This window comes from Halictus rubicundus, chromosome 5 (genome assembly GCF_050948215.1).
Source record: "Halictus rubicundus isolate RS-2024b chromosome 5, iyHalRubi1_principal, whole genome shotgun sequence".
NCBI classification, from domain to species: Eukaryota; Metazoa; Arthropoda; class Insecta; order Hymenoptera; family Halictidae; genus Halictus; species Halictus rubicundus.
The window spans coordinates 7,432,852-7,460,420 of NC_135153.1; the positions used below are offsets into that span (position 1 = coordinate 7,432,852).

Below are 27,569 nucleotides of genomic sequence, written 5' to 3' on the forward strand. Positions count from 1 at the left end.
ATAAATTCCACGAACAAATTTTTAAAAGGAGTTTCGTGTCTAGAACGAAGCTGCGTACTCGGTGAGCCAATAAAAATGTTCTTAGATGGCGCCACCGACACTTCTTTAATCGTATAATCTTTCGGTAATTAACGTTTAAAATTATATTTATCAATTAATCGCGGCATCAATTAACTCGATTACAGACTATACGAATTAATAGACTCAATTGTCCTTCTCGATTGCCCTTTTCCGAGAACGATAATTGCTGCACATGAAATGTTCGATAGAAATGGTCGCTTCATTATTTAACCAGATTTAACCTAGTCGAAAATAAAATTGATCTCTAGGAAAATTTAGAAAATTGTTTTCTATCAAAGTTGCAGCTATTTTGCGTTTTGCGTGCGTGTTAAATATCGATATTTACTTTAAGTAGAAGGTGTTCGTAAAATTTTTCATCTTTTTTATAAGCACGAAATAAAATTCACGTAATGTCGTAGCATATTAATAACTTTATTAACTGAGCGTTATGTGTTAAATTGATTGAATAATGCGGCATTTCTTAGTATTACCGTGCATACTGTTTCATGGAAACAGTCGGAAATTTTTCGTGCACTCAGTGTTTGCCTCTCGATCTGTTTCAGGCGTTCGCTCGGCAGAGGGCGGCGTGCTCGAAGCGATTTCGGCTCTCATGCTCGAGGAAAAATAGAATCCTGAGTAAAAACTCCAAAATGGCGCGACTGCCGAGTGTAAACACCCAGTTTTGATGTTAACGAGGTGCACCAGCCGCGAAGAGTTCGCGTGAAAATCCGACCGGTTGTTTGGTTCATTTTTCTGTGTTAACGGTGTGACGAACAAATCCTACCTGAATGTTCACTGTATCTACGATCGCCCATTCGATACCAGGTAAATATCGAACCTGTTTGACATTGAAAGCGTTTTCTGACGGAGTCAATTAATCGCACTGGGAAATTGCACGCGAAACTTTTCAATGAAACTACCCCTCTCCGATCGATCGTTACCGTCCCAATAATCCCGGGAATTTTCAATTAGATTTTAGATAGGTCGCGCGGTATAGATGCTCTTTTTTAAGTGGGACACTTTTCCGGAAGCAATTTTCTATGTAAATGCTGTGCAAATTGTTTCCTTGTCCCTTTACGCAAGCCAATCATTCTGTAATTTGTTGCTTTTGTTTCTACTATTTATTAGCTTGTATATTAGAGCTTGTACGTAGCCAAATTTTAAGACGGCTTGGATTTCTTCGAGGTGGTACGAAGTACAGAGGAATTTAACGCATTAATGTAGTCTGTGTAAAACAAGTAGATTTATTCACGAGGGATTTCACAATCTGAGGAACATTGTTTAATTTATATTAGATCATAAATGTAGGAATATTTTCTCAATTTGATAGAGAACGGTAGACATGGGTTTACGTTAAAGATATAGGTATCGATTTAGGTAGGCTAACAAGTAGATTTAATCATAGGATTAGTTAATATACAGTTCAGCAAGATTTTAATATATTGTGGGAGTCCCAAATTTACTATTATTTTTACTGTTGCAGGGAGCGACCCGAGTAAAATGACTCAGAAGCGTAGTGCTGGCCTGGCGCACATCGGGTATGTCCTACGTTATTTTTACTCTTTATTGCATGCGTTGCGTTTAGACCTTCATGCAAAAGGTCCTTGTGTGCAATCGGATATATTAATAACATAAATGAGAGTCATGTTACATGCAAGCAGATTTTTGTATGCAAAACAAATACTCGTTGAATAGTATTGTCCAAGTAACATCCAACAAGTAGGAGTTAAATCTTGCGAACGTTGCAATAAATTTTTTATAAATAAATTACAATAATTCATAGGAAGTACAGATCAAAAGTACATTCCTTAATGAAAGTGTTATTAGAATATATAGCAAAGAACATTTAGAAAATCATTTTGATACTATTTTGCCAGAGTCAAGGCAGTTCTTGAACGAAACTAAAATTAATTAGCCTACGAGGTCTCCGGTAATTAATAGGTTCAGTCCAGCACAATGGTGACCAATTTCTGAGCCACTAATGTTCTTTCGTTCTGGCCGTTGCGACATCGCGCAAGAAACATTTCGTTATCGTAAGCGGCACGACTTTTACCGTTCAGTCAGTCTTTTGCAATAATTCTTTCCGGACTCGATCTCCTCGACAAACTTACAAATCTCAATACAAAAATTCCCAATAAAAATTCTGCTCACAAATTTCTCAAGCTGATATCCTACCAAACAAATGTTTAATTACGGCGCAAAACTAAACATTTGCAATCTATAAAATTGAATACACAGTTGCCATTCGCGAGAGGAAAGTAGTTTCAGCGACCAGTTGCATTTGAAATTTGCTAGTCATAATTGTCTGTGGCTTCATATGAGACAAGTCCCATGTCAAATACTTTCTTTTTTTAAAAAGCCTTCTCTTATTGTAATTATAAATATTGCGGTACATGAATTAAATAATTCATAGGAACTAATTAAATTACGTACATACGCCTATTAATATTAAGGGCTGAAACAGGGAAATAGCTGATTGACTGTATAAATGCGTACAATATTTAATTTTGCTTATAACACAAATGTACTGGTTATAATTTAAGAATTTAGATTTACGAAAGGTTTTAAATTTTCATTATAGACACAGATAAAAAACTTGAAAATCGTGACCATTACTTTTTTCATTGCGACCAACAGTAATTCAAAATAAAAATTATTTACTCATTACCTAGTAAATTCTAGAATCTCAAAAAAAAAAAGAATTCAAGCCGTATCATATTTTTCAGTTCGCTAAAACTAATTTCGCTAAAAATAATATATAGTAAGGTCCAGTTTTAAAGAAAGCTATTCGTTTTCAAAGGGACGCAAAAATTTCGTCAAAATACGGAAAAATTGAATTTTGGCTAATAAAATAAAAGAACGGGTTTCCAGCGGTTCCACCGTGGAGCGGTTCGCTCGCATGGTCGTCCTCGTGGGCGCATAGCGTGCGGAACGAGGACGATGCATCCCGAGTTAAAAGTCATGCTTTACACGGTGGCTGTTCTGGGCTCTCTGGTGGGAGAAGTGATAGTCCTTAGCGGGGTATAGCACGGCGGCACATTATGCGGCTATGGTGGAATCAGTCACTGGCGAGTTGTGGGTGGTGACTAGTCGGCGACCCATCCGTCCGAGGAACGTGCTTCCGCGTTCGTACGTTTCGACGATTCCGTGGCCGATCGATCGCGATCTACGGGCTTATCCGTCCTCGGATTTTGCTGCTGGTAACCACGGCGACCGACCGAAACCATTAATCGCGTGTAACGGATCGGAGACGAGTAGAAAATGAAATCGGCGAACGTTCGGTCGCGATTTCGAGGTAGGTCGGTCTAGAATCATCGCCGGTTGAGATCGCTGTACTCGACGATCGAAAATGACCGAGCAACCGGCGCCGCGGAGGGATCGATGATCCTCGATTCGGGACACTGTTGTGCGACCGATGGAGGCGATCGGTACGGGTCCCGAGTGAAACTATCAACGGCGTAGCGAGTGTCAATCGTTCGGATTAGTCTTGCGGTCTCATTAGTCTCGGCTGGCCGGCGTGAAAGCGATCCACGGTTGTCCCCGGCGCTTTCGAAAACGACCGACGATGCCTGTCGTCGACCTCTGAACGATCCCGGACGATGGTTCACCCGGTGCGCTTCTTCCCCTCGGACTTGGTATCGCCTCGGGAATCGTGATGTCCGAGGAAGCGTCGTTCGACACACGGCAGTGCAGTGAAAACCGTCGAAAGTGATCGGCCGGTGGGGTCCTTGGCATTCGGTGGAGGTGTGCGAAAGTGGAAATAAAGTCGCGGGGGGAGAAAAAGATTTCTCCGTCGACGGTGAGAACGCAACGGGTCTGGAATATATCCGAAGGCGTCAAGTATCAGAGATTCATCGGGCATAGATCTCGGGGCGTAAAGCCCCGGTAACGAGATGACCAGATACCGATAGGGTGAACGAACGGTTTCAGGGTTCCAATAGCCGGGGATCGTTTCCCCCGGCTGATCTCAAAGGGACTTCTCAGAGGAGAACCCTGTTCCTCGAAGCTGCCAGACTTCAGGTGTTCCCAACTTCCCCACCGGCCTTTCAGGTGATAAAAGCTGCTCGGATGTGCCAGCTAATTGGATGACGCGCCGCGCGCGGACCTCCCGCGAGCCCGTCGAACACTTCAATGGCCAGAACTTGTTAGAATCCTTAGAGATCTCCTATTAGAACTCGGAGATCCCGGGACACGGAAAGAGAGAGATTATAGAGTGCTCGCTGATCCGAACGAATAAAGTCTTCTTCCGTCTGTCGTTCTCTGTGTGAGAGAGAGAGAGAGAGCTCGTTCCTAGATATGACAAAAAGATCGAAGACCGTCGGTTGAACGTCGCGAAATCGGGCTCCAACAGACCCGAATCGCAAGAACCGATCGGATCCGACTCGTTCCTCCGCAATCTTCTCATCTCGAGGCACCGAGATCCACCGATAACCACGGATCAGGACACTTGTTCCTCGCTCGAACATGAACTAGCCCGGTGAATCTCCTGCAAAACACAAGTTAACCATCGGGACTGTCCCCCGCGTCGAGGTTTTTCTGCCTGGAATCAACAAGTGTCTTCCTGCGACCGGGAACGCTTCTTCATCGTCGTCGGACGGGCCGTTCGGGCTCCTCGACCCTCGCAGGACCCTGTGACCGCAGTCGAACAGGCATTAGATCATAAGTCGCGTCGTTTACCGACGCTTCGACCGGAAAACACTTGCGTTCGCTTCTACGCGTTGAACGTTGTTTTTAACTATCTGTCTATCGGTTTTCGATGCATACAGCACGCTAAAAACGGATAGTTTGACACTCGTTCTATGGCTGTATCGAAATTGAGAAAACGTCTGCGTATACGTTTCAGTCTGACGAGAGAATTCTCAAGGAGTCAGGGTGGTGCGACGTTCGTATAACCGACGAAAATGAGTAATTGCTATTTACCATAGTAGGAAGATTGAAAGGATCGAAAGGGTATCGATGTATCGCTTTCGCATTGCTAAAGTTATTCGAGAAAGAAAGGAACTCGTTAGCGGCCTCTGGATCGTGCGACAGATGCTTAACATTTTCATTTTGCATGAAGATCCGCAGTCCAGCGGTAAGAAGCGACAGAACTCGCGGGAGAACCTAACACCGTTCATGTTTGTCGAGTGCAGCGTCGAAGGGACTCGGGTGAAGTGATACAGTGACGAAGGTTTTTCGGATACGACTGGTTCGAGTGATCACCGCGAAACAAAGTATACAGAAGCTGCCGCTGGAAAAAGTGTTAGTGAGACCAAGAGGCTGGACATTTTCATCGTTGCGGGCGCGGAGGATAAGATGAAGAGATAACCGGTCCAGGCGATCGAACGTCTCCGGGGGATCGATAGCAGGGGGTTCAGCAGAGGGTCCCGAGAGATCGGCAAAATAGAGTACCCCGGCGGCAGTGGTATGTACGGGGGTGGTGCGGGGAGCGGCGGGTACGGGGTCGGTTTGGGCCCGGGCCCGGGCGCGGGCCCCTCGCACTACATACCCTCCGCTTCCTCGGTGGGCTACCAATTGGCCCCGCCGCCCCCGCCACCTCCTCCAGCCTGCCCCACCGCCGGAAGTCAGCTCCTGTCTTACGGGCCCACCCTATCGCCCCATCATATGCAACAGACCCACACGGACGTGCAACAGTCCAAGAGACGGAGGTAAATCACCCTAACTCAGCGAAACGCGTTCGTGCGAGCAAACCAACCCTCTATTCTGCGACTCATAAAGACAGTAGCAAAATTCGGACCGGCGCACAGTGGTCCCAAATCGCCAAAACGTGGTCGAAACCTCATAACTTATTAAAAAATTATTGGTTCTGCTTGAAAATTGGTATTAGGCCGTTTTTGGGGTCGCCGATCACGAATCTGAACTTGAAATTGGAAAATTCGCTGTCTTATATTGACCCGAACGAGGGGAAACACTAATTCTCAGGACAGCAAACTCTACCCTTTGTATTGTATAAAGTAGGTATTCTATTCGCACTTCATAGTTCCCAAAGAAGAAAGAATTGAAGAATTGCTGGTCTTTTTACGTACAATAAGATCCGATAATAAAAAATATAGGTTTCCATAGAAAAAAACAAAGTTGACCTTCAAATGACCTTCAAAACGCCATCCAATGTTTTACACTTTTTTAATATCTTTCATACTTTTCGAGATATTCGGCTGGAAAGTTTTCAAATGAACGGCCGGTATAAAAACAGCGTTCGTGTTTGAAAAATATAAGCAAAAATTCGGATATATGATTCTTTATAAAAAAACTGACATTCTATTCAAAATCTGTTTAAATTTTACGGAAAGACTTAGTGGATATCTCTCACAGTTTGAGAAGAAATGCAAGGAAAGCACATAAAATACCTACTCTGCGTTACAAAAAACAGTGCTAGGACCACAGAGGCAGCTAAGGGCAGCTAATTTTTTTTAGAATTGCAAGATAATACTATGTAGTAGAAGCTCCAACAAGTTTTAGCGATAGACCGTGCGAGACTTGCAACTTTTACTCTAAATCGTAAAAATGTATGCCTTCACTTTTACTCTCTCTTTGCATACATAGTTATCAGTTAACAGTAAACATTTGACACTAAAAACTATGCAACTTACCTCCACAAACAGCATCCATAACGCACAATTAAAATCGAAACGTTTCAACACAATTTGTACACTGTGCGCTTAAAATTCGCAATCTGCTTCACAAGCTTAAAAAGGTACGGTCTAATGAACTCGAAGTTCGGACTGTGACTGTTGGCCAGGTATAAAAAAAAACGACCTTTTTGTTGTTTACTTAGAAACACTCTTAGAGTAACCAATCCCATAATTAAAACTTACCTAGCTGAAAGTTCATATTTTAGATTTTGGCCACTTTTACCGGCTTTGGGACCACTGTGCGGCGCGGCGTCCAGCTCCTAATTTCCATAGTCAATTAGCAACACCGAGAACACTGTACTCTTCTCCTCCAGGATGTGCAGGGTGGAACAGATACAGTGTTACAAGCTGTTCTTTTCCGAAGCCGTTGCAAATCGTGCATTTGCATCCGTAAGCGGAACGCGCACGACGACTCGATTGACCATCTCGAATTTAACACTAAACCTACCACGGTCAAACGACCGGTTTTAAACACGCTTTCGTGGAAAATTGTTGAAGAGCTTTCCTCGTTGAAGTGTACACTTCAATAGAAATTGCGCAAAATTTTTTAGAAAGCAATATATACTCACTTTTCTGGTTGGCGGGTTTAGCGTTAAGAACCGAGTCTCCCATTGTAATCGCTCTTTCCGGTTCGTTCGAGCTGAATAGAGTCCCACAGCTGTGAAAAAGGGGTTAAAGTGTCCGTTGATCGATGAAAACCGGTGTCGCAGAGGGAATCGTAACGGCCGTTCGATAAGCGCTCGGTGTTCGGGCTCTCGCCGTTCGGGCGCAGGATTCCAGGAAGCGGGAAGTTATCGAGCAGCGAATCGCAAGCTCGCTCCTCCCACTTTTCGTTCGTGGTTCCCGTTGAGCTGTGTGTTTCAGTAGCTGGTTCTAGAGACAATTGTTGTCTCTGGATCGTATTGGGAACCTCTGATCCTCCGGAATAAATATATCCATGATTCACTCGGTTTATCACCGTTTTCAAGGCGAGAAGTTCCGAACGGAGTGCGACGGCGCTTTGTTTATAGAACGAAGTTATCACGAGGCGCGTGATCGCGACGCCTCATAGTAATAAACACTATGGAACTCGGAACTCGTTTTCGAACGAGAGGTAGCGAGGACGGATGATTATATTCTTCTTGCTCCGTCGGTGTTATTCTACTGGTTGTTTCTTTTTTCTTTTTTTTTCTTTTTTTAAATTAAATACGCCAACTTTGCGCGTATCTCTTGATCGTGACGTCCGCGGAACGGGAACGGGATTTCTAAATTGTAAATGACCGGTCGTTGCATAGTTAACGAGAAAGAGGGGAACGAAGGAAACCAGAAAAGAAAAGAGAGGCTGGAGCGTTACAGCTAGAAACCGTGTTCGGTCTGGTTTAGTCCCCGGGAGTCGTGACCGTCGTTCCTTACAATTGCTTATTGAAATTGAGAGGGCCGAGCGTGTACACCGCTCGCGGATTCGCAATTCCCTTAAATCAATAGCGACCACCATCCGCGGCAAGGGGGTGGAGGGGGGCACCGTACCATACGAGGGGACACGGGGAAAAGCGTTCTTGCGGTTCTTGCCGCGGAGATTTTCTTCCGTCCGACCATTATGTCGCGATTTACGCGGCGCAATTGGACAATACGTGGCTCGTGGGTCAACGATTTGCGGATTATCATAAAAGTGCATCCAGCTTTCCAGTCGGATCGACCGCGAGCGTTCCTGCGTCGTTAGAATAACAACCTCGATGCCCATTGCGAGCCCTTTTGCCATGATCTTCGAGATCTTCTACATTTTACACTGCCAAAGCGACGCACGAGCGCGCCTCGTCGACGCCGTGTACCGGAATGATTTTATTGCCGACAAGAACGTTCGTTTTCAGAAACTATCGGCCATTTTCTTATCCCGTTCGCGGCTACTTTGATCCTTAAATCCACCCCCAAGGGAACCGCCCTCCTCGAAAAGTCGACTACTCATTTATTTTAATTTTCTAACGATCGACATTTACTTTTTGGGAATTTACATTTTTCTCGAGTAAATTTTGTTTACTGTTATAGGCTTTATAAAAGTCGTAAATTCGAACGTCGAACGAAGATTCTGAACAGAGTCTAATAAATATGTATGTTATTAATTTCCTTTAAACCGAAATAAAATTCTATTTTCGCGTTGTTAACCCATTTGCATCATTAGCGTATATATACGGTCACTTGAGCCGTATGCATACGCTCAACTTCGTCGGTCACTATCATTATTCGTCAGCTAAAATATAGAAATGGAGGGTGTTGTAGGAGATGAAAGTAGTAATTCTGATTTTTTCTTATAATGCTGAAATATGAAGTTCTTTTACTTGTAGCCATTTTTGTACCTAAATATAATTAAAAAAAAAAGTTTCTTTTCATACTTCCTTATGATGCAAACGGGTTAATATACAGCTATTGGAGAACATATAGGCATACAATAGATATAAATTTTCTCTTTTTCTAGGAAATTACGAATCGCAAAGAAGATGTTAAAAGTTAAAAGAGAGGAAAATTTCGCTCCGGACATAAACGACCCATTTTGGGGAAATTAAATTGGACCGCAGTTGGCATTCGATTCTGCGAGAAATCTAGCTGCCAGCTCGAACAAAATTTAGCCCCAAAGCGTGTAGAATCTGTCGACGTTAAATTTATTTGTTAGAACGAAAAGCGAAGGATTTTTGAAATTTTCGTCGCGATTTCCCTTTTCCGAGAACGATAATTTCTGCACATGAAATGTTCCATAGCAATGCTCGCTTCATTATTTAACCAGATTTAACCTAGTCGAAAATAAAATTGATCTCTAGGAAAATTTAGAAAACTGTTTTCTATCAAAATTGCAGCTATTTTGCGTTTTGTAGAATCTATCGGCGAGAAATCTAGCTGCCAGCTCGAACAAAATTTAGCTCCTAAGCGTGTAGAATCTGTCGACGTTAAATTTATTTGTTAGAACGAAAAGCGAAGGACTCTTGAAATTTTCGTCGCGATTGCCCTTTTCCAAGAACGATAATTTCTGCACATGAAATGTTCCATAGAAATGCTCGCTTCATTATTTAACCAGATTTAACCTAGTCGAAAATAAAATTGATCTCTAGGAAAATTTAGAAAACTGTTTTCTACAAAAATTGCAGCTATTTTGCGTTTTGTAGAATCTATCGGCGAGAAATCTAGCTACCAGCTCGAACAAAATTTAGCTCCTAAGCGTGTAGAATCTATCGACGTTAAATTTATTTGTTAGAATGAAGGACTCTTGAAATTTTCGTCGCGCTGTTTACGAGCGCAGGCAAGAAGAAAATGAAAGTGTTTGAAAGCGGCGGAGGGTTGTCACGAAAGCGTCCCTGCTCCGTCATTCCCCGTAGCCCTCGCGGATTACTCCGAGTCGAAAATTTAAGCTACGTCAGGTTTAATAACAGCTCTTGCTCTGGGAGGCCCGCCCTCGCACGCAACTTCATTATTTCATTTTACCTCGTTCTCGCGCTAATCAATTTATACTACTCTTCTTTCTCCTAGAAGCTCGTGGTTGTTCGCGCTGCACAACATGCTCGATTCGTTCTCGCTCATAGCATCCCCCAAGGTCCTCGCTTTGCGCGACAGACATATTTAATCTGTCGCCGGCAACATCGTTTAATATTTAATCGACAACTGCACCGCGAATCCGCTTCGAATTCAATTAATCCTCGCGGATCGTTAGAGAAGTCCACACCTTTCCCTGAGGCGATCATTCGTTCCATTGAAACAAATGTAAACAATGGCGTGAGCGTATTATTCGATGCCAGGAGATTCTTAAATTTAACTGTAAAGTTCAGATATTTTATTCGACCTGAAACATTTTCGTGGTGCATGATTTTTATCGTTTCGTGCATACGAGACTGTGTGCATTTGCCCACACCGTGCAGAGATTTTTAAATAAATTTAACCCATTATCCGCCAATGTCCCATTTTTGGGACACTGAATAAGACGAATATGTAATTTTAATTTTGTTGTTTTAGTACACTATAGTACATTCCGCTAATGTCCCAAAAATGGGACGGGCTTTAAATTTTATATTTAAATAAAAACAATAACAATTATGACAAAAATAGTTGGTTAGTATGAATATCATTATACAGTTAATAGAATTTTCTTGTGTATTTTTGAATTCCGGCGGGTAATGGGTTAATAACGTAGGAATTCAGTCGAATTATGATGTGGTAATTTTTGACGCCGCAGAGTCGCCATTGGAGTGCGAAGGGTTAGTACAATAGTTACGGTTTCTTAAAAATTGATGCGGAAAATTTGCAATTTTGCTAATCGGTGCAAACCGAATACTTCGCTTCTGTCATTAACACGTTAACTGCCACGTCAGTCACATACGACTGACAGTGATGGTTGACCGGGTTTCGAAATTAATTTTTATTATAAGATATCCAGATAAACCGAATTTTGTTGGAGTCTTTCGAATTCAAAAGGATTAAGACAGCTTCCCCTATAATACGTTTTAAGTTTCTAGCTGTGCTTTTATTAATTGAATTACTCTGATTTTCTAAGAATCTCTGGGGTTGATATTTGGCACTTAACGCGTTAACAGCAGATTGGGAATTGTTCCCTGCGGAGACGAGGAGGAAAATCGAAGAAAATCGTGTTCCCGGGAGTCCCGTGTTCGCGTTCCCGTTGGAATCGATTTGGATAGAGCCAGGTTGGGCGTCGATGGTTTCGCCGATTCGGACTAGATAATCGAAGATAAGAGCGTCAGATCGCGCACGTCGTAGAATTTTTCAGCGGATACGTCGATCTTTGATATCGTCCGCGATGCCACGAATGTCAAGTTCTCCATGAAATTTATCACGTACCGTTTTATCAGCGTGAAAACATTCCCGACGTATCGGTCATAATTTGGTCGTGCGCGATTCGCCGGGAAACGAAACGAAACGAAACGGCAGTGGCTACCTTTGCATCGAGATAGCTCGATTATCGAGCACGGCGTAAAAAGGCCGCGAGCCCTCGTAAAATCGCTTTACCGTCACCACGCGGTCGGAAAACGGGAAAATCAGAATTTCCGGGTCCTCCTCGACGAGATTCCGTTCTCCTGCTCGGAACCGATTCGCTCATTTTCAATTTCGTTTCTCTCCCTTTGTCCGACAATGTTACCTCGAGACGCGCGCAAACGGGCGTTCAAAAACCGAAAACCGGCGTCTCGAAATTCTTCTTCGTCCTCCTCGAGTTTCGCTATGGTGGGGATTTTAACGCCTGCGACGTTATCTGCAGCGCCTGGAACGAGCATGAAAAATGTGGCTCGCGACCCGACACGTGTACGAACGAAAAAGAATTTTTCGCGACTATAAGCGGATCATTCTGAGCAAGTTCATTTGACCTCGAGAGAAGGCAAGCGGCACCGGGATTTTATAAAGCATTCCGCTTCTAAATTCGTTTCATTTCGAGAAAAGTGCTCTCCCGGAGGGGGGGGGGGGATTTTCTTTTAGATCGACGTGCAGCGATCGTTTTACGCATTCGCGGCAAAGAGCGGAGATAAAATTCTATTTGATCGGCGCGCGGAATACATTTTTGCCTTGGAGCGAGCGTCGAGGAACAATGGCCTGGGTTGTTATTACAAGATCGGCAACTTTTTCCCCCGGGGGAACGCAAACACGTCGACGCCGCGGATTATAAAATAATGTCACGTTTCGGCGGAAGTAAATTGCTTCATTATTGTACAATGTCTTGCGTAACCGAGCGCAGCCCGACTTCATTGCACATACGAAACCGCTGGAAAACGTATGCCCGCTACATCTGTATGTGTGCACACGCGACTTCCTCATACTTCGGCCGGGGGGTACATAATGTTTATGGCGTGACACTTACGCGCGCGGTTCGTTCGATGTCCTCGAGAATCGGCGCCGGTTCGCAAAATTTTCTCGTAAAAACGAGATTACGAGTCCGTGTCGCGCGGAAACGTTCGCACAAAATTATGAAACACCGGATTCGCCCTTGAAGAACTCCGTCCTTGATTTGCTGAAAATATTGTCCAGGAAAAGAAAAACAACGCTTTGAAACTGTCAAGGCAGATATAAGACCACGGATTTTATGCGTTTACGATAAAAATGATCAGCTACAATTTGCAACGGTAGAATTACAAGAATTGAAGAGTGTAGAATTGATGGCCAATATCGTTAATGAAAGAAGGAAGCTCCTAGGTGAGTCCTAGGTTTCTCGTAACAAATGAATAAAATTTGTATTTAGCAGTCTACTAATACGCAAAATCCGATCGTCACTTGAATGAACGAACACCGGAACACGGATTAAGCGTTAATCCGAGTTTCTCTGGAGGTGCCAAGAAAAGTGCAAACCTTCTCAATCTTCTACGGTCTAGTTGTTGCAATATTGTTGCGTCAGATAACGCAGAATCATTAATAGAGCATACTGGTGCAGCGTAGCGAGCAATCCAGAACGTCCGAGAGTAAAAATAAGAGCGTGTGGTCAACGGAGAGGTTCGTTTGTTTCGCCGAGGACAAAGGGTTCCGGGACCGTAAAAATCGGTTGCTCGCGAAAACAGAGGTCCCAAGGCATCCCTACGATCGCGTAAAAACTCGATCTATCGAAGGGACGAGTTCCGTCGCCGGTGGCACGGCGGACTCCCGTGAAAGCCAGGCGGTTTCTTTCGCCCTCGGCTCGGTCTCTTCACGGGTTTTTCTTTTGTCCGGCCCCATTATCTTCGTCGGTTTATTCTCACTTTCGTCGAATCCCGAAGTCACGCTCCATTTCGCTTCGTTCTCCTCTTGTTCTCGAGTTCGGGACATTCTTGCCGTTCTACGTTCGACGGATCCCTCTCGTTGGATTAGCAGTTCGGCTCGTTGTTTTTACGAGATCACCGCCACGGTGATCAGGCTTATTCGATTTCCCCGCTGCTTTTTCCCACTTACACCGCCCACCTCGTTAACCGGCGCTCTAATCAACTCGGCCTAATCACGGGCCCGGAATATCCGTCGATCAACCCTTGCGCGCCTAATTGAACACCTTCGCTGTCTTCTTGCGTTAATCAATCGGTAATATACAATTGATTATTCGTCTTATTTTTAGCGGTACCATTTCAGCCTTATTTGTGTTACGAATGTTGGCCCGCGCTCTAGCGCAGAATTTACAATATTATTGATAAATAGCACCATCCCTTTTAACCCTTAACGGACCAATGCCGCCATATAAGCGGCATGGCACTTTTACTTACTGCGCCCAATGCCGCGTATATGACGGCAAAAATCAAATTAATTAATAATATAAATATTTAAATTTATAATGTGAGGGGGAGCCATAAGTAAGCAATTATTTTGAAATCTAAAACAAACTTTGTAGTAAATTCAGCTCTTTATTTCTTAATTTATTATATAATCTCTATTATATACTCTCTGTTTCTTATAAAACACTGAAGTTTCCTCTTCAACGATCGGTGCAGAACTAAAGGCAAAACAAATTCTTTGCAAATGATTGATTTCTTACAGGTACCCGTAATATAAATATTTTCCTTTCTATACTTGATATAAAAATGTTGAGTCCACAGTTTCTCTTCGTATGAAAAATAGCTTGGACCTGGTGGCAACTAAACTTGAAATACTTCTGGACCGTTAACCCTTAGCACTCAAACATCGACTGTATGGCGCCCCTAAAAATTGCTGTATCATTATTCAATATATTTCTTACATTATTATATTTATTTGTATTTAATAAATTACTAAACACTTCAGTATTGTGTGAGTAAATTGCACCATTTTCGTATGTATAACATAAAAAAATATGTATAGAAGGGAAATATTCTAGATCGAAAGAAATGTTTCGTTTTGGAGTTAAAATAGCTTCGAGTGCAAAGGGTTAAAGGTTGATCGTTGGTTCAAGTGTTTTCTCTTTTGGAATTTGTCGATCTGCTTTTCGCGCAGTGGATAAAATGAACGAAGCTCAACGGTCAGCGACGGAAGCTTATGGCAGGGCGGCTGGAACAAAGAGGCCAACAAAAGGGTTGGGGCGGGAAAAAATTGTATGCCGCAGTGGGAAATGCGAGAAATGGAGATTGTTTTCTGTCGGATCGCGACGATCGCAGCCGCGAGATGTCCGCCTAATGCGACGAGCTTAACGTACTACGCCGAACCACGTGCATCGAACGTGCTAGGCACCAAACAAAACCCACTCGTCGCGGAATTCGTCACGTACCAGAGATTTGCGGCGGTTCGCGAATTTACGCGGCCGGTTACCAGATCGTTACGTCGCGTAATTCCCGGGCACGCGTGATTCTACGGATCCATTGATCCGCGACCGTCCGAAACGCGTATGCTTTCTTCTTCGAGGACCTGAAGACCGGACACTGTCCGAACTGTCAACCACGTTTTCTCGAAACGTAACGCAAACATCTTGTTAAAATTGTTTGCAAAATACAACAGCGTTTAAAGAACGATCAGAATATTTGTTTGGAAACGCTGGCATGCGAGAGCGAGCGATCTGGATATTTTAAAAAACAGTACCAACGACAGGATCTTATTGAGGCTTGCTTGACCTGTAACTGGATACTTGATCTGTTCGTGAAAAAATTTGCGAGGGAAGAAATGTAAAGTTGGAAAAGTTGATAGCCCGATCAGTAGACCGCGGATTTGATGCACATTTGTGACAAAATAGGTTCCCGTACCTTTGAATGAATCGTATTAACGAACGATGTACAGAGAGGATGCAATTATGAATCAGCGTAACGTTCGCCGTGAATATGCAGCTGTTAGTTTTCCAGCGCGTGCAAGATATTAGAAACGGAAGGTTTTCTCGCGAGAAGGCGTTGAACCGGATGGCCGCGCGACGAGGAAAGTATGTTTCGAGAGTGTGGCTCGCACACTATTTTCGTTCGTAATTAAGACCTTATTAGTTACGCTCGGTACACGCATCGCGCCCGTATAATGCATATTTATGTCATACAGTATCGACGTGCATCTTCACGCAACTTGTTCGTTACACGAAATAATACATCGGCTGGTTAACGTCCCGCGTTTCTGCCTTTCAACGCGTCGTTAATCCAGAATTAATCGTTCTACTAGCTCGTAGAACACGTTCACGCGCCAACGAAAACTAAATTCGATTGCTCAATCCGCGGCTATATAATCTGAACTCGATCTACGCGGTCGATCCACGCCGGATCTAGGCCCGAGATCTATCGATCGTGGCTCTCGAGCCACGAGAATTTTCTGGGGGATGCGCGCTACCCGCGCGTTGAAGTCTCCGGAACGCTCCGCGGAGACGCGACTATAAGTCATGCGAATTCTACGTGCCACTCATTACTTATTTGTTGCAATCGCTGTTATACGATTCAGCGCAACTCGGAGTACTTGGTCGATGACGATTAGGCTGCTGATTTTCACGGAAATTCTCATTTTCGGAGGTTCTCTCGTTAAACTGGAGGATGAACGACTAGCAGATTTCCTAAATTGAAACTCCTCGGACTCTGCAAGTCTCCAGATATTGTAAATGCAGTAACAACAATTAGAGACGGGGGCAGCTTGTAAATTTAGATGCGATCTAGAGGAAAGCAAAAAGAAGAGAATGATAACGATTCATTGTACAGTTACATAGGCAATGAATTGTACATTTTAAGAACCGATTCTCTCTCTCAAAATTCGCGACAAAAAGTCTCAGAGGTTCCTTGAACGAAACGAATGCTCGTCTACGATTCGAAAATCATTTCTGCGAGAAGGAGGAGGTGTCTGGCATTGGCCGAGGGTCTCTGCAGGATGAGAAATGTGACGGCAGGCCCAGTGAAGCGTCCGTTTTATTATGTCGGGGCCGGTTTTCGGCGAAGGGCGTGCTCGGCACGCGTTCGCGCCCCTAATCGTGATCACCGTCGGACGAAGTCGCTACGAAAGGGACCAGCCGGAGGACAAGCCGACCAGTTACACGGTGACTGAACAGGAGTACCAAACGGCGCTCGCGCAATTAAGTAGATTTCTTATTTCCTCTTCCTTTTACGTTTTGGTCGCGTGACTTCCCGCTCGAGGCGAGCCCGCGAGCCCGCTAGCCCTAAACAATGAGGGCTCCCTCAGGCGTGAGAATGTTCGAGTTCCTCATTCGTTCCGTTCTACCGTGAAACGACCGGTCCGCGGGACCTTTTGCTATCTTTCGTCGGAATCGTTCTTCGACTCGGTGAAAACACCAGTTTCGTTCCGTTTAACTGAAAATCTGTTTCGCCAGAACACAATCGTTCAAACGCGAGCAGTTCGAGTCGTTTGTTCGAATTTCATTGAATGGAAGGATCCACGAGAAAAAAGAAAAACCTCAGACGTATTTGGACTCGGAGAATTTTTCATCTTTCTGTGACAATATTTCTCTCCACATTTCATAAGAGGATGCATTTAGTCAAATGTTGTAACCGTGGAGACTTTTGTTGAAATGCACGCTGCTAGCGGACGCGTTAACCCCTTGCACTAAAATTTATTTCATGATTACAATCATTAGAACTTCTTTGATGCCTGTAATCTACTAGGAAAAATAGAAAATATATATTTATTGTATAACCACGTGTTCTGAAATGGCTGAACATCGACTACGATAAGATAGAATGTCATTTCAATTTAAAGGGAATTAACCCATTTGCATCATAAGGAAATATGAAAAGGAGGCCTTTATCGCCAGACTGTTTTTTATTATATTTAAGTACAAAAATGACTACAAGTAAAAGAGCTTCGTATTTCAGCATTATAAGAGAAAATCAGAATTGCTACTTTCATCTCCAACAACGAATAACGATAGTGACCAACAAAGTTGATCGTATATATACGCGAACGATGCAAATGTGTTAATAATATACATATTTAGACAATTCTGTTCGAAGTCTTCGTCACGAGTCTGACTCGATATTACAGTACAAGGGCTTAAGGAATTTTGAATGAAGCTCTGTGTAGCCTGGATTTTCTTCTGAATTTACAAATTATTTGTCTAGTTTGCAAGTGGCAAATATTCTTGTGATACGAATCAACAACAAATTCGGTTGAGAGAATAAGGTGTAGCGTTTCGGTCTAACGTTGAGCGACTCGAGGAGCCTGTTGGACCATTTTCGATTGCAGGGACTTGCGAGCATTCGATTGTCCGTTGTTCCGGTGCCATTAGTGGATCGGCGAGGAGGACGATCAGCCGTTGATACGATACCGGTTGCTCTTGAATCACGGGGATCGTGAGTCGCGGGAAAGTCTGCGCGGAGGATCGGTAGGAGCGATCGAGGAGGCGGTGACCAATAAGGTCGGAGGAGAACGGATAAGAGACCCGGAGTCGGAGAACGATGGACCGCCTCCCGTCTGCGCGCGGGGCCCGTTCCTTGGGCCCGCCAATAGCTACGCTCTTTCCTTTTAATATGCTAACGCTCACCGCCGGCATTGCCGCTCTCCTAATCAAAAAACTCGCGCTACCGTGCTGCTTAGCCGCTTAGTTGTTAGCTGCTTAGGTGTTAGATTCCTGGCTCGAGCTGTGTCGCGAGGCTCGCCTACTGTCTTTATCTTTTTTTTTCTCTCTCTCTCTCTCTCTCCGCTACCCTCTTCTGGATTCTTGCTGCCTGTTCCGTACCATCTTAACGACGCATCTTCATTCTTCGCTCAATTATTTCCATTTACACGCCCTACACGTTTCTGCGTACTACCGTCTCTTTGCGAAATATTTCCAAAGCCTCGCCGAGCCTCTTCGACTCCCTAAACGGCAATGTGTGATCATGCTGCGGCGAGAATTGCTAGGAAAAAGTCAATTGGAGGGATCGCAGGTCTGATTGATCGTTAGGCAGAGATAATTTGATTGAAAAACTTGAAAAACCTCTTCTTAGTTTGAACCTTAACCCTCGAACGGCGGATCATACTTATAACTAGACTGCGGATCTTTATGCGTTTGTGGCTTCTGAAAATGTTCAGAAAATGCTGTAACATAAAATTCTACAGAATTCAGTACGATTTTTATTTATTTCTACAAAGGTCGCTACCACGGAAAATTAAATTGTATTTGTTTCCACTTTCCTAAAATTTGCCGACAAAAATGGAAAATTGCATAAACATCCGCAGTCTACTTATAACTATGTAATTGATAACGTTTAGGGCCACTCGCTGCTTTATTTATCAATTCTTGAACACCTAAAATCTCATCTAAAATGAACGCAGTCCATGTTCACGTAAATGAACGCATTCGTTTGTTCCGAACGAATTTCTCTATTGTTCCTGACGCGACAACTGTTCATTTCATTGATTCTCCAGAAACTGAGTAAGTGGACGATTTTTCTAGGTCAAAATAGACCCGGAATCGGAGGGTTGCATTTACAGCTACGGAGGGGGTAGTAAGAACCTGCGAAAGTGTCTACCAATTTACATCGATGAGCTGAAACTGATCTCTTAATTGCGCGGTGTGTTTCGAGCATAAAATAAAAAGGCGGTTCGCAAGAACGGAGCGTGACAGAGCCCATCGAGCCTCGTGCCGCCTCGTTAACTGTCGCGGGGCATTGGTTGCTCGGCTTTCGTGATTATTCGGATCAAGCGGATTCGAAATTGATCCTGGAACTAGGACTGGAGTGTCGAACGATCGACGTTCAGAAAGCGAGAACCGACGGTGACAGTAGCCAAGTCGAGCTATCTCGGGATCGAAGGAAATAACGGTAATGGAACCAAAGTGGTAACGGATGTGGGAATCACTAATTAACACTTTGACTACCAAACTAGAAAATTCCACGATCAAAGTAAGTTATTTAACGAAATAAAAATTGAAAATAATTAAATATTGAGTAGTCCACCAACTTTCTTACATTTTACTGATCCTAATCAAATTTGGCGCAATGAATATATTAATTCATGTTAAAACCTGGACAAATAAGTCCGTCACCCACGTATGGATGACTTGGCAGTCAACGTGTTAAGGGCCCCGGGATAGTCACGTGACTTTTTAATTAATAATTTCCAATGACAGCCTTCAAACACAGACTTAAATATTATTGATAAACCTCGAGCGGTAAAGGTGTATCTATGTGGGAAATACAAGTTATTGGAATTCAAAAGTACGTGGAAATGAGTTTGGAGTCTTGTATGTTTGACAATAATATAATGTAAAAGTAATAGGGGTCTAGAATTGTGTATTGTGAATAGTGTTCCTGATTTCTCAACACTTTTCATTTCTCGAGAAATGAGAAATAAGACTATATTTCTCGAGAATTCTCGAGAATATTTAATAAAATAAGAAAATATTGGGAAACTTTTACCAAACTTTTATAAAGTGAAACATTACGCTTTTGTTTTGTAATGACTTCTTAAGAAGCATAATGCGTCTAATGTAGAATCAGACAATCTACTTCTTTTTCCTTTGTAACAAAATCTGTAGCCGTAGAAAAATTTCTTTCATTTTGTGTGGATGTTGGCTTTATCGTATACAGAACATCCAAAAGTTGCTGAAAATTGGGTGTCCTTTTTCCAGTGGACTCAAAAATTTGGAATTCCTTTGTTAGAGTTCGGAATTTATTTTCTTCTGCCGCTAAACTCTTGACACTAAATTCTTGAAGGCTGTCTGCAATTTCTAATTCCAACTGTTTTTCCAGTGATAGTTCCTCATTCTGAGAATCTGAAAGTTTTTCACTATTTTCATAAGAAACATTCTTATATTTTCCAAAAAGTCTGCTTAGAATTTGTTTTGCCATTTTATACATATCTGCCTTGGATGTTAAATAAAACAATGTATCTTCTGAATCTTTTTGCAGAGATTCTGGATTATGCAGATACTTTATAAGGGATACAACAATCTTGTCTCTGCTTTTACATATTTCTTCTCTAATAACTACAAGAAACACATTACTCAATTCAGTATTCAGTTTTTCTAAAGTTTTAAATAAGAATTTCAGAGAATTTAAGAATTTATACGTTGTAAAATAAATGAGATTCATAAGAATTTTCCTAGATTTACATTTCTCGAGAAATACTGGAATTTCTCGAGAAATGAGAAACAATCAATTATAAAATTTCTCAAGAAATTTTCGAGAAGGAACACTAATTGTGAAGGATTGTCGCGGATACAAAGTTCCGTTGCTCTCGATTTTGACGCACTGAGAAATGCGCGGGGGTTGTGTTAGCTGACTTCGCTTGAATAACGGGCTGGAAATTTCGGTTCTTTCGATCAGGAGCTTCGTGTAACAGTTTCGAACTGGTCCGCCGTAGGTGGAAGAGTCGTAGACGACGAAGCAGCGACCGGCGGGAAAGAAATCGAGAAAGAGGAGCTGCGTCCAGGTTACAGTGGCGCCTTTTTGCATTTTTACCGGCAGCCTCGGGAGTCACGACTTTGACCCCCCTGTTTCTCCCCCTTTCTGCTCGTTGTCTGCGATCGTCCTCGTACATTTACGTTCGCCATTCCTCTACGTCCACGTGTGTTACATCTACCTAGTCTTCCTGTAGTCGGACACTCGCGCCCAGTCGTATCTGCTGCCTAGCCGTGTTGCTTTCGACGGTGCTGATCTATCCGGTGTACAGGGCCACGCAAACTCGGTGTCCCGCAGGACCAGCGGCTCTCAACTTACTCCTCCACCAATCAAATTTGAACCCCCAAGCTTCGATCAACGACCTGTCGAACCGTGGAGGATCACTATAATCCCCTTCCGTGAGACTAAGCATGGTTCTTCAAGCGAAAAGCGTTTTTAACTCTTTTCATTCGGAGATCTTTCTCTTTTCTATTTCTTCATTATTTCCGGGAATAATTACTCTATTTACCGCTCAGAAGGCGGTTGTTCATCAAATTTTTTAAATATATTTTTAATAGTATTCCATCTAGATCCATTGGTCTCCCTATTGCATTCAATTGCAAAAATTTTGATTTAAATTCATCAGCAGGAAATGGACGGCTAGGTGCCTTAAAAATACTGGGTCTACACGGACCCGGGTCCCACCATCCAAGCGTTAAATCGGAGTTAACAATTTTACTCACACGCGCAGATATTGTAGGTATCATAATTACCAGCAATCTTTTCCTATCCTCTTCAAAGAACATTCGAATGCAGTGTTGTAAGTCTGTTGAGAATCTGCTGGTCCATAATTGGGTTTCAAAAACTTCCACTGGACCGTGCAATTTCATTTTGGAAAAAAACAAGAAGCTGCGCATGGCGTCCTCCGCCATTCTTCTCGGACGTTATCGGTCTCCCGAAGGTAGCAGATAAGTTCTGTACTATGATCGCAGTCGCAGCACACGTACAAAGGACGAGTGGAGTAGTTTCGCGGTAGGTGCTCGAAGCCGGTGTTAATTAGGTAATGATAAGTGGTATCGTCGCGAAATTATCGGCCGTCCCGGGCCGAAGTATCCGGCCGCGGCCGCGGCGGCGATTGCTATTCGCCGCGTGTTAAGATTGATTACGGCCCATGTAACGCCGCATCTCATTAACGAGGATAGTAATAGAAGAAAGCTCTGGCCGGCGATACGCTGCCGCGGGAGAGGGTTATCAAGACGTTATTGCGATCGTTATACGCGAGATAATGGCCGATGGAACGTGTGCTGTAGAGAGCCGGATCAACGAAGTCGCTGTTTGCCGTTTGCGATCGTTCGCGCGATCGTCGAGGGTAATTTATTTGCTCGAATAAGTGGACCTGTTCCAAGCTAATTTCGTTCGAATTCACGGAGTCGGACGCGTCTAGAAATTTGCACGAATCGGTGGAAACTTTTCTGTCCCCGATAGATCCTTCTTAAAGTGAAAAACATAAAAGTTTGTTCCGATAGAAACAGATAAATTGACCGAAAAATCCATTTCGAACGGGCAAAGAAGTATACATTGCTTCAGGAGACTTGAACTTGATTATGAATTATTTAACAATTCAGCTCAGATAGAAGTCCGTATCCTGTTCAGATCATTGTGCGAAATAAACATTTTCTAGGTCAATCGCGAATAATAAAAGCCGAATAAAAAGTCCTTCCGTTCTTTAACCCCTTGGCATACAAATTAAATGGAGAGATCCTGCAGCCTTTACGTAAGCTTATTGGCAATATTTATTGTTAACCCCTTGCCGTACCTTTTAGCTCGGAAGAATTCGGGCCCAAGCGCCAATTCATGTTTGGTTTGAACTTTCGAATACGAGTCAGACTCGTGATATTTATGTTTGACATGATGTTACGACTACGAACCTGACTCGCAATGTTAATGTTTACGTTTGGTCCGAAATTCGCAGGACGAGCCAGACTCGTCAAAGTACGGCAAGGGGTTAATAACTTGAATAACTGGAAGATAATGCGTCGAAGCTCCCGAATTCTCGTCATACATTTTCTGTTTTAAATCGCGCCTACTTGTTTCAGGTCTAAGTATTAGCTTACGAGAAGACCCAGTTTTAGCCGATTTCGCGATACGGGCATTTTTTCAATTAGCTCCGCCGATTTTATAGAGCTGTGCGACGTACAGATCGTTGCGGAGACAGCGTTTTAAAGGACACTCGAGTAATTTGTAGACACGGGATCCGTGGGAACGACGGCGGCGGCGGCGGCGGCGGCTGCACGACGATTTTTCTCCTGTTCGGTCGAGATACTAAATCACGAGAGCGGCAACGATACATCTTAACGTTTTGAACAATGAGTTACTGCGGCGCGCGTGCGATCACCGCGGGTTCATAGATTCAACAGTTGAACGACGATCGATCTCTCCCGAGTCGGCGCGGCGCGGCGCGGCGAACGAGGCGGGAAAATCTAATTGCATGTCAAATTGCGTTTGTTTAACCACGACGCGAAATTGTATGCAAATGATCGGCTATCCGTGACCGGATTGCCTTAGCGCGATTTTAATTTTTCCTCGTCAGTCTTGCCCGGAAGATCGCCACGCTCTTGTCGTCGTTCTCGCGATCGCGCGTGGTTTATGATTGAATATTCCTTGTGTGACAGGTCTCCCGGTCTAGGAATTCCAAGTAGGTGATCGAGGTGGATGATCAAGTGTTCCGAGGGTAACTATAGTCTGCGAGATGCGTGGAAGCTCTTGGGAGCCTTAGAGCACGGGGATTAGGGGTCCCAGGACTAAACAATTGCTAGACAAATATTCAAATATGTTTCAAAGGTCTCAGGGATCCAAGGATTGTCAGTGATCCTACCAGTCTAAAAAGTCCACAATTTTTCAGCTTCCGAGGATCCGAGGGGTTTTAGAGTCCTAAGGATCCAAATATGATTAGAAGACCCAGGGCCCAGTAGTAATAGTCAAGCGTCCTGTGCCCACCAGAGTCGAAAGTTTCCCAAGATTTCAAGGGCCCAGAGATGCTCGAGGTCCCCAGAAGTCGGGGTACTTCCGCGGAATCAAAGAATCTCGAGAGCCCCGAGGCCTCGAAAATTCCGAGGACTGCGCGAAGTCTTCTCTATGGGTCGAAAATGGGCCTGGCGAGGAGGGAGCTTCCGAGGGTCAGCTCGGAGTGTACGGAGCTCGGACAGAGAGCGGCGGGTCTTCTCTTCGCGGAGCGTGCATATACGTATCTGTTAAGTCGACATAATACCGCGGGGCCGCGTCATTATGTACTCCATAAGTCTCCGGGGGCCCCGTGGCCCCTCTCCTTTTCCTTCTCGTTCCGCTCTCGGAGTCTACTCGTAGTCTCTGGGAGCAAAAAGGGGAGAAGAAAAAGGGGCGCAGAGTGAAACGGGTGGCGGGGGTGGTGGGGGGTACCCGGATACACTCGCTGCGGGCCCTACACCGCCCCCACCTCGTCCTCGGAGGCCCATGGGACCCGCGAGGCCCAACTCGCGAGGTAGTGGGGGCAAGATGCTGGCTGTAGCTCGGTGTGGCGTTCACCAGAGCAAAGAAAGAGAAAAACACCGTCGTGGAGGGGGAACGGGGGCTCGGGGAGATCAGAGGAGTGGGGGGCTCGGTGGAGATCGGCAGTGGGGGGGGGGGGGAGGGCGAGAAGGGAGGGGGATTTTTCGCTCAGGGTCAGAGGCGTACATCACCCGCGCTCGCGCTCGCGCTCCCCGTAATAGACTGACGATCAGCCGGATTTCTATGTGCTGCACCGCCGGCCCCGCAATGAGAGCATAATTTTCTATCGTGCTTAATAGCGCCCGTTCGCGGGCTAAGAACACGCCGGTAACGAGACGCCGCTGACGGATTTACGGCGCTCGCCGTCGACGTCGTTGCTCGTCTAAAACGCGGTCCCTGCTGCGCAAAAATCGAAAAATAAACCGACTGTTAACACGCTGGTCTCCCGTTAAACATACCCCCGGTCATTTGTTTCTAGATTGTTACTGTAGACTGCGAGTCCTTCACGCGTCTACGGCATAAGCGGATTTGTAAAATGTTAGGGAACGTATACGTCAACGAGAACTAATCGCATTTATATTTTATCTCTACAATGAGTATATATCCTGTGTCCCCACCGCAATCCTTACGTTACGAGGTTTAATTGATTTCATAAGAAGTTTAGTAAAATTGGGAAGAACGACGCGGTAATCGTTGAGAGATAATTGTGCGATTATTAGAACGGATAAGGGTCAAACTTTACCACAGGAAATGAGAAATTGTTTACGTTTTTGATGCAATCCTGACTTCTAGTCGACGGAGGGAATTTTTTACCAAATAACGCATGGAAATTCGAATTTGCATGTGGAGCTGTCTAGTTATCAGTCAATTGACAAACCTGTAAATGGTGCTTTCCATTTACTGCTTACCAACATTTACTGGACAACAATTTATGGATTCCAGATATGGAACCATGAGTGTAACACTCGGTCGCCGTAAGGATTTTGTATTTGACTCTGTTGGAGTGGCGAGGAGGCCCTTGCAGTCTGCTAGGCGAAACGTGGACGCAGGTGCGAACATAGTTGGCATCGGGTGCCGCGTTACAGAGCACCGTCCACCGTGAATATTGCATGAGCGACTTAACTGTTACACCACGCTCCAGATTTGGGGAAGTCGGATAGGCGACCGCCAATTCCGCGCGACCCGCCGTCGCGTTTGGTCATCCGGAAGCGATTACACCTCGCGTATCGGCGACGGGACATTTTATTCAAGACCCTGCTCGCATACTAACCAATACTACGGGATTAAACGCTCTTACAGACCCTTTTCTTTCGCGATGTCTCGCTGCAAAATCAAATCGATCGATAAACTTACGTTTCAAAACTACGAGCAGTTTGTTCACCTTTGTTTGTTCTCCCCGTTTAACCCCTTTACGACTCGGCCCAATCACGATTTAACTACCAAGCACTAAATGCAACTGGCATACATTGCCTTATAGTAACAACAATATTGCATTTGTTTAGATTTAAATATCCACTACTTCGATGGAGAAGTTTACTCAAGAATTTTAGCAATGGAAACTTCATTATAATTTCAATATTTCTGAAAGAAGAAATTAGGAGCAGGTCATTTTGACGCATCCGGTAGTGTTAGATCTAAATAAAATTCGATCTTGTTGTTGTCGATGTGTAGCGATTAATGATACAATAATTCATTCTTCTAAGAAATTATAAACGGAAAAGGTGTTCTGATCACTGCAACCGTAAAATAAATGATGCAAGGGGTTAACCCTTGGCACTCAGAGGACTCTGAGGCGCCACTAAAAATTGCTATAAAAAACAAAAATATTTGCATTATTCAAAATATTCTTTAAATTATTACATTCGTATTTAATAAATTAGGTGCTGAACATTTGCTTGATATTTAGCATTGTTCAAAATAATCTTCGATTTGTTACATTTGTATTTAATAAATTAGGTGCAGAACATTTGCTTGATATTTAGCATTGTTCAAAATAATCTTCGATTTGTTACATTTGTATTTAATAAATTAGGTGCAGAACATTTGCTTGATATTTTGCATTATTCAAAATATTCTTCAATTTGTTACATTTGTATTTAACAAATTCGGTACTAGACATTTGCTTGATATTTTGCATTATTCAAAATATTCTTTAAATTATTACATTCGTATTTAATAAATTAGGTGCTGAACATTTGCTTGATATTTTGCATTCTTCAAAATAATCTTCCATTTGTTACATTTGTATTTAATAAATTAGGTGCTGAACCTTTGCTTGATATTTTGCATTATTCAAAATATTCTTTAAATTATTAACTTTGTATTTAAGTAATGTAATTTGTATTTAAGTAATGTATGGGGTATTATATCAGTTTTGTATGCATATGGTGAACGAAATCGTATCGAATGGAAATATTCCAGGTCAACTGTTTGGTCCTGGGGTTAAACTACGAAGATGTCGACGTTGATTTTCCCGGGTTATATGTTTATTGGGAAAAGAACCGCGTAACGAGGGTGAACCGAGGAAGTTACCGTTCCTCGGTAACGAGTACAGTGGCAACCGACTATAAAGTGCGTTTTCGTTGCAGATCGGACGAGGATGATCCCAGCGGGTGTAAATATAGGAGGCTGGAGGACGAGAATGTACAGGACAAAGAAAGATTTGCGAGGTGAGTGTCAGGCTCGACGTAACATGCATGCTCTCTCGGGTCTTAACGATAAATGAGAGAGGTCAGTGAACGGGTTGAACCTCCTTTTTTGGAGGGAACACGCGTCCGAGAGGAACCGAACAGCTATTACACAGGACGCACGCGAAACTTCGCCATTCCCATTCCTAATTGCTGGAAACAAACTGATTTAATAACGCTCGCAGAAAGAGACTAATTACAGCTATTTCTGCTCTGGCCGCGTATCACTGTGTTCACCGCGAAACCGTGCGATCGCTATCAAAAACGCGGGAATCACAGTCCTTTAAACCGCAAAACAAAAATAGTTGGTGGACATTTTAAATATACGCTACCGCTCAACAGTATCCGGACACTTGCGAAATATTTATTGCATTGTATACAAGTTATTGTCGATTTTTATTAGTTTCTTACGAAATATTTAACGCTTTAAATTAAAAATTACGTGTTTGAAACGTACCAATACTACACTAAAATTAAATACGAGATTCATCGACGTATCCACCGCG

At 43.6% G+C, this 27,569-nt stretch overlaps 1 protein-coding gene across 9 annotated transcripts in view; it reads left to right on the forward strand.

Moving 5' to 3' along the window:
- The first annotated feature begins 627 nt into the window (after nt 1-627).
- The window catches only part of Tgo (Aryl hydrocarbon receptor nuclear translocator homolog tgo), a 50,355-nt gene continuing 23,413 nt past the window's right edge, over nt 628-27,569 (forward strand). For 6 of the 9 annotated variants that reach the window (XM_076787943.1, XM_076787944.1, XM_076787947.1 and 3 more), the window contains exons 1-2: nt 4,333-5,708; nt 26,965-27,044. In XM_076787943.1, coding sequence (XP_076644058.1) covers nt 5,467-5,708; nt 26,965-27,044 — 322 coding nt within the window. In that variant the 5' untranslated portion in view covers nt 4,333-5,466. Of the gene's footprint in view, nt 886-1,543; nt 1,599-4,332; nt 5,709-26,964; nt 27,046-27,569 lie in introns of those variants that run through there. The other 3 variants (XM_076787952.1, XM_076787951.1, XM_076787946.1) reach the window with 3 other exon arrangements.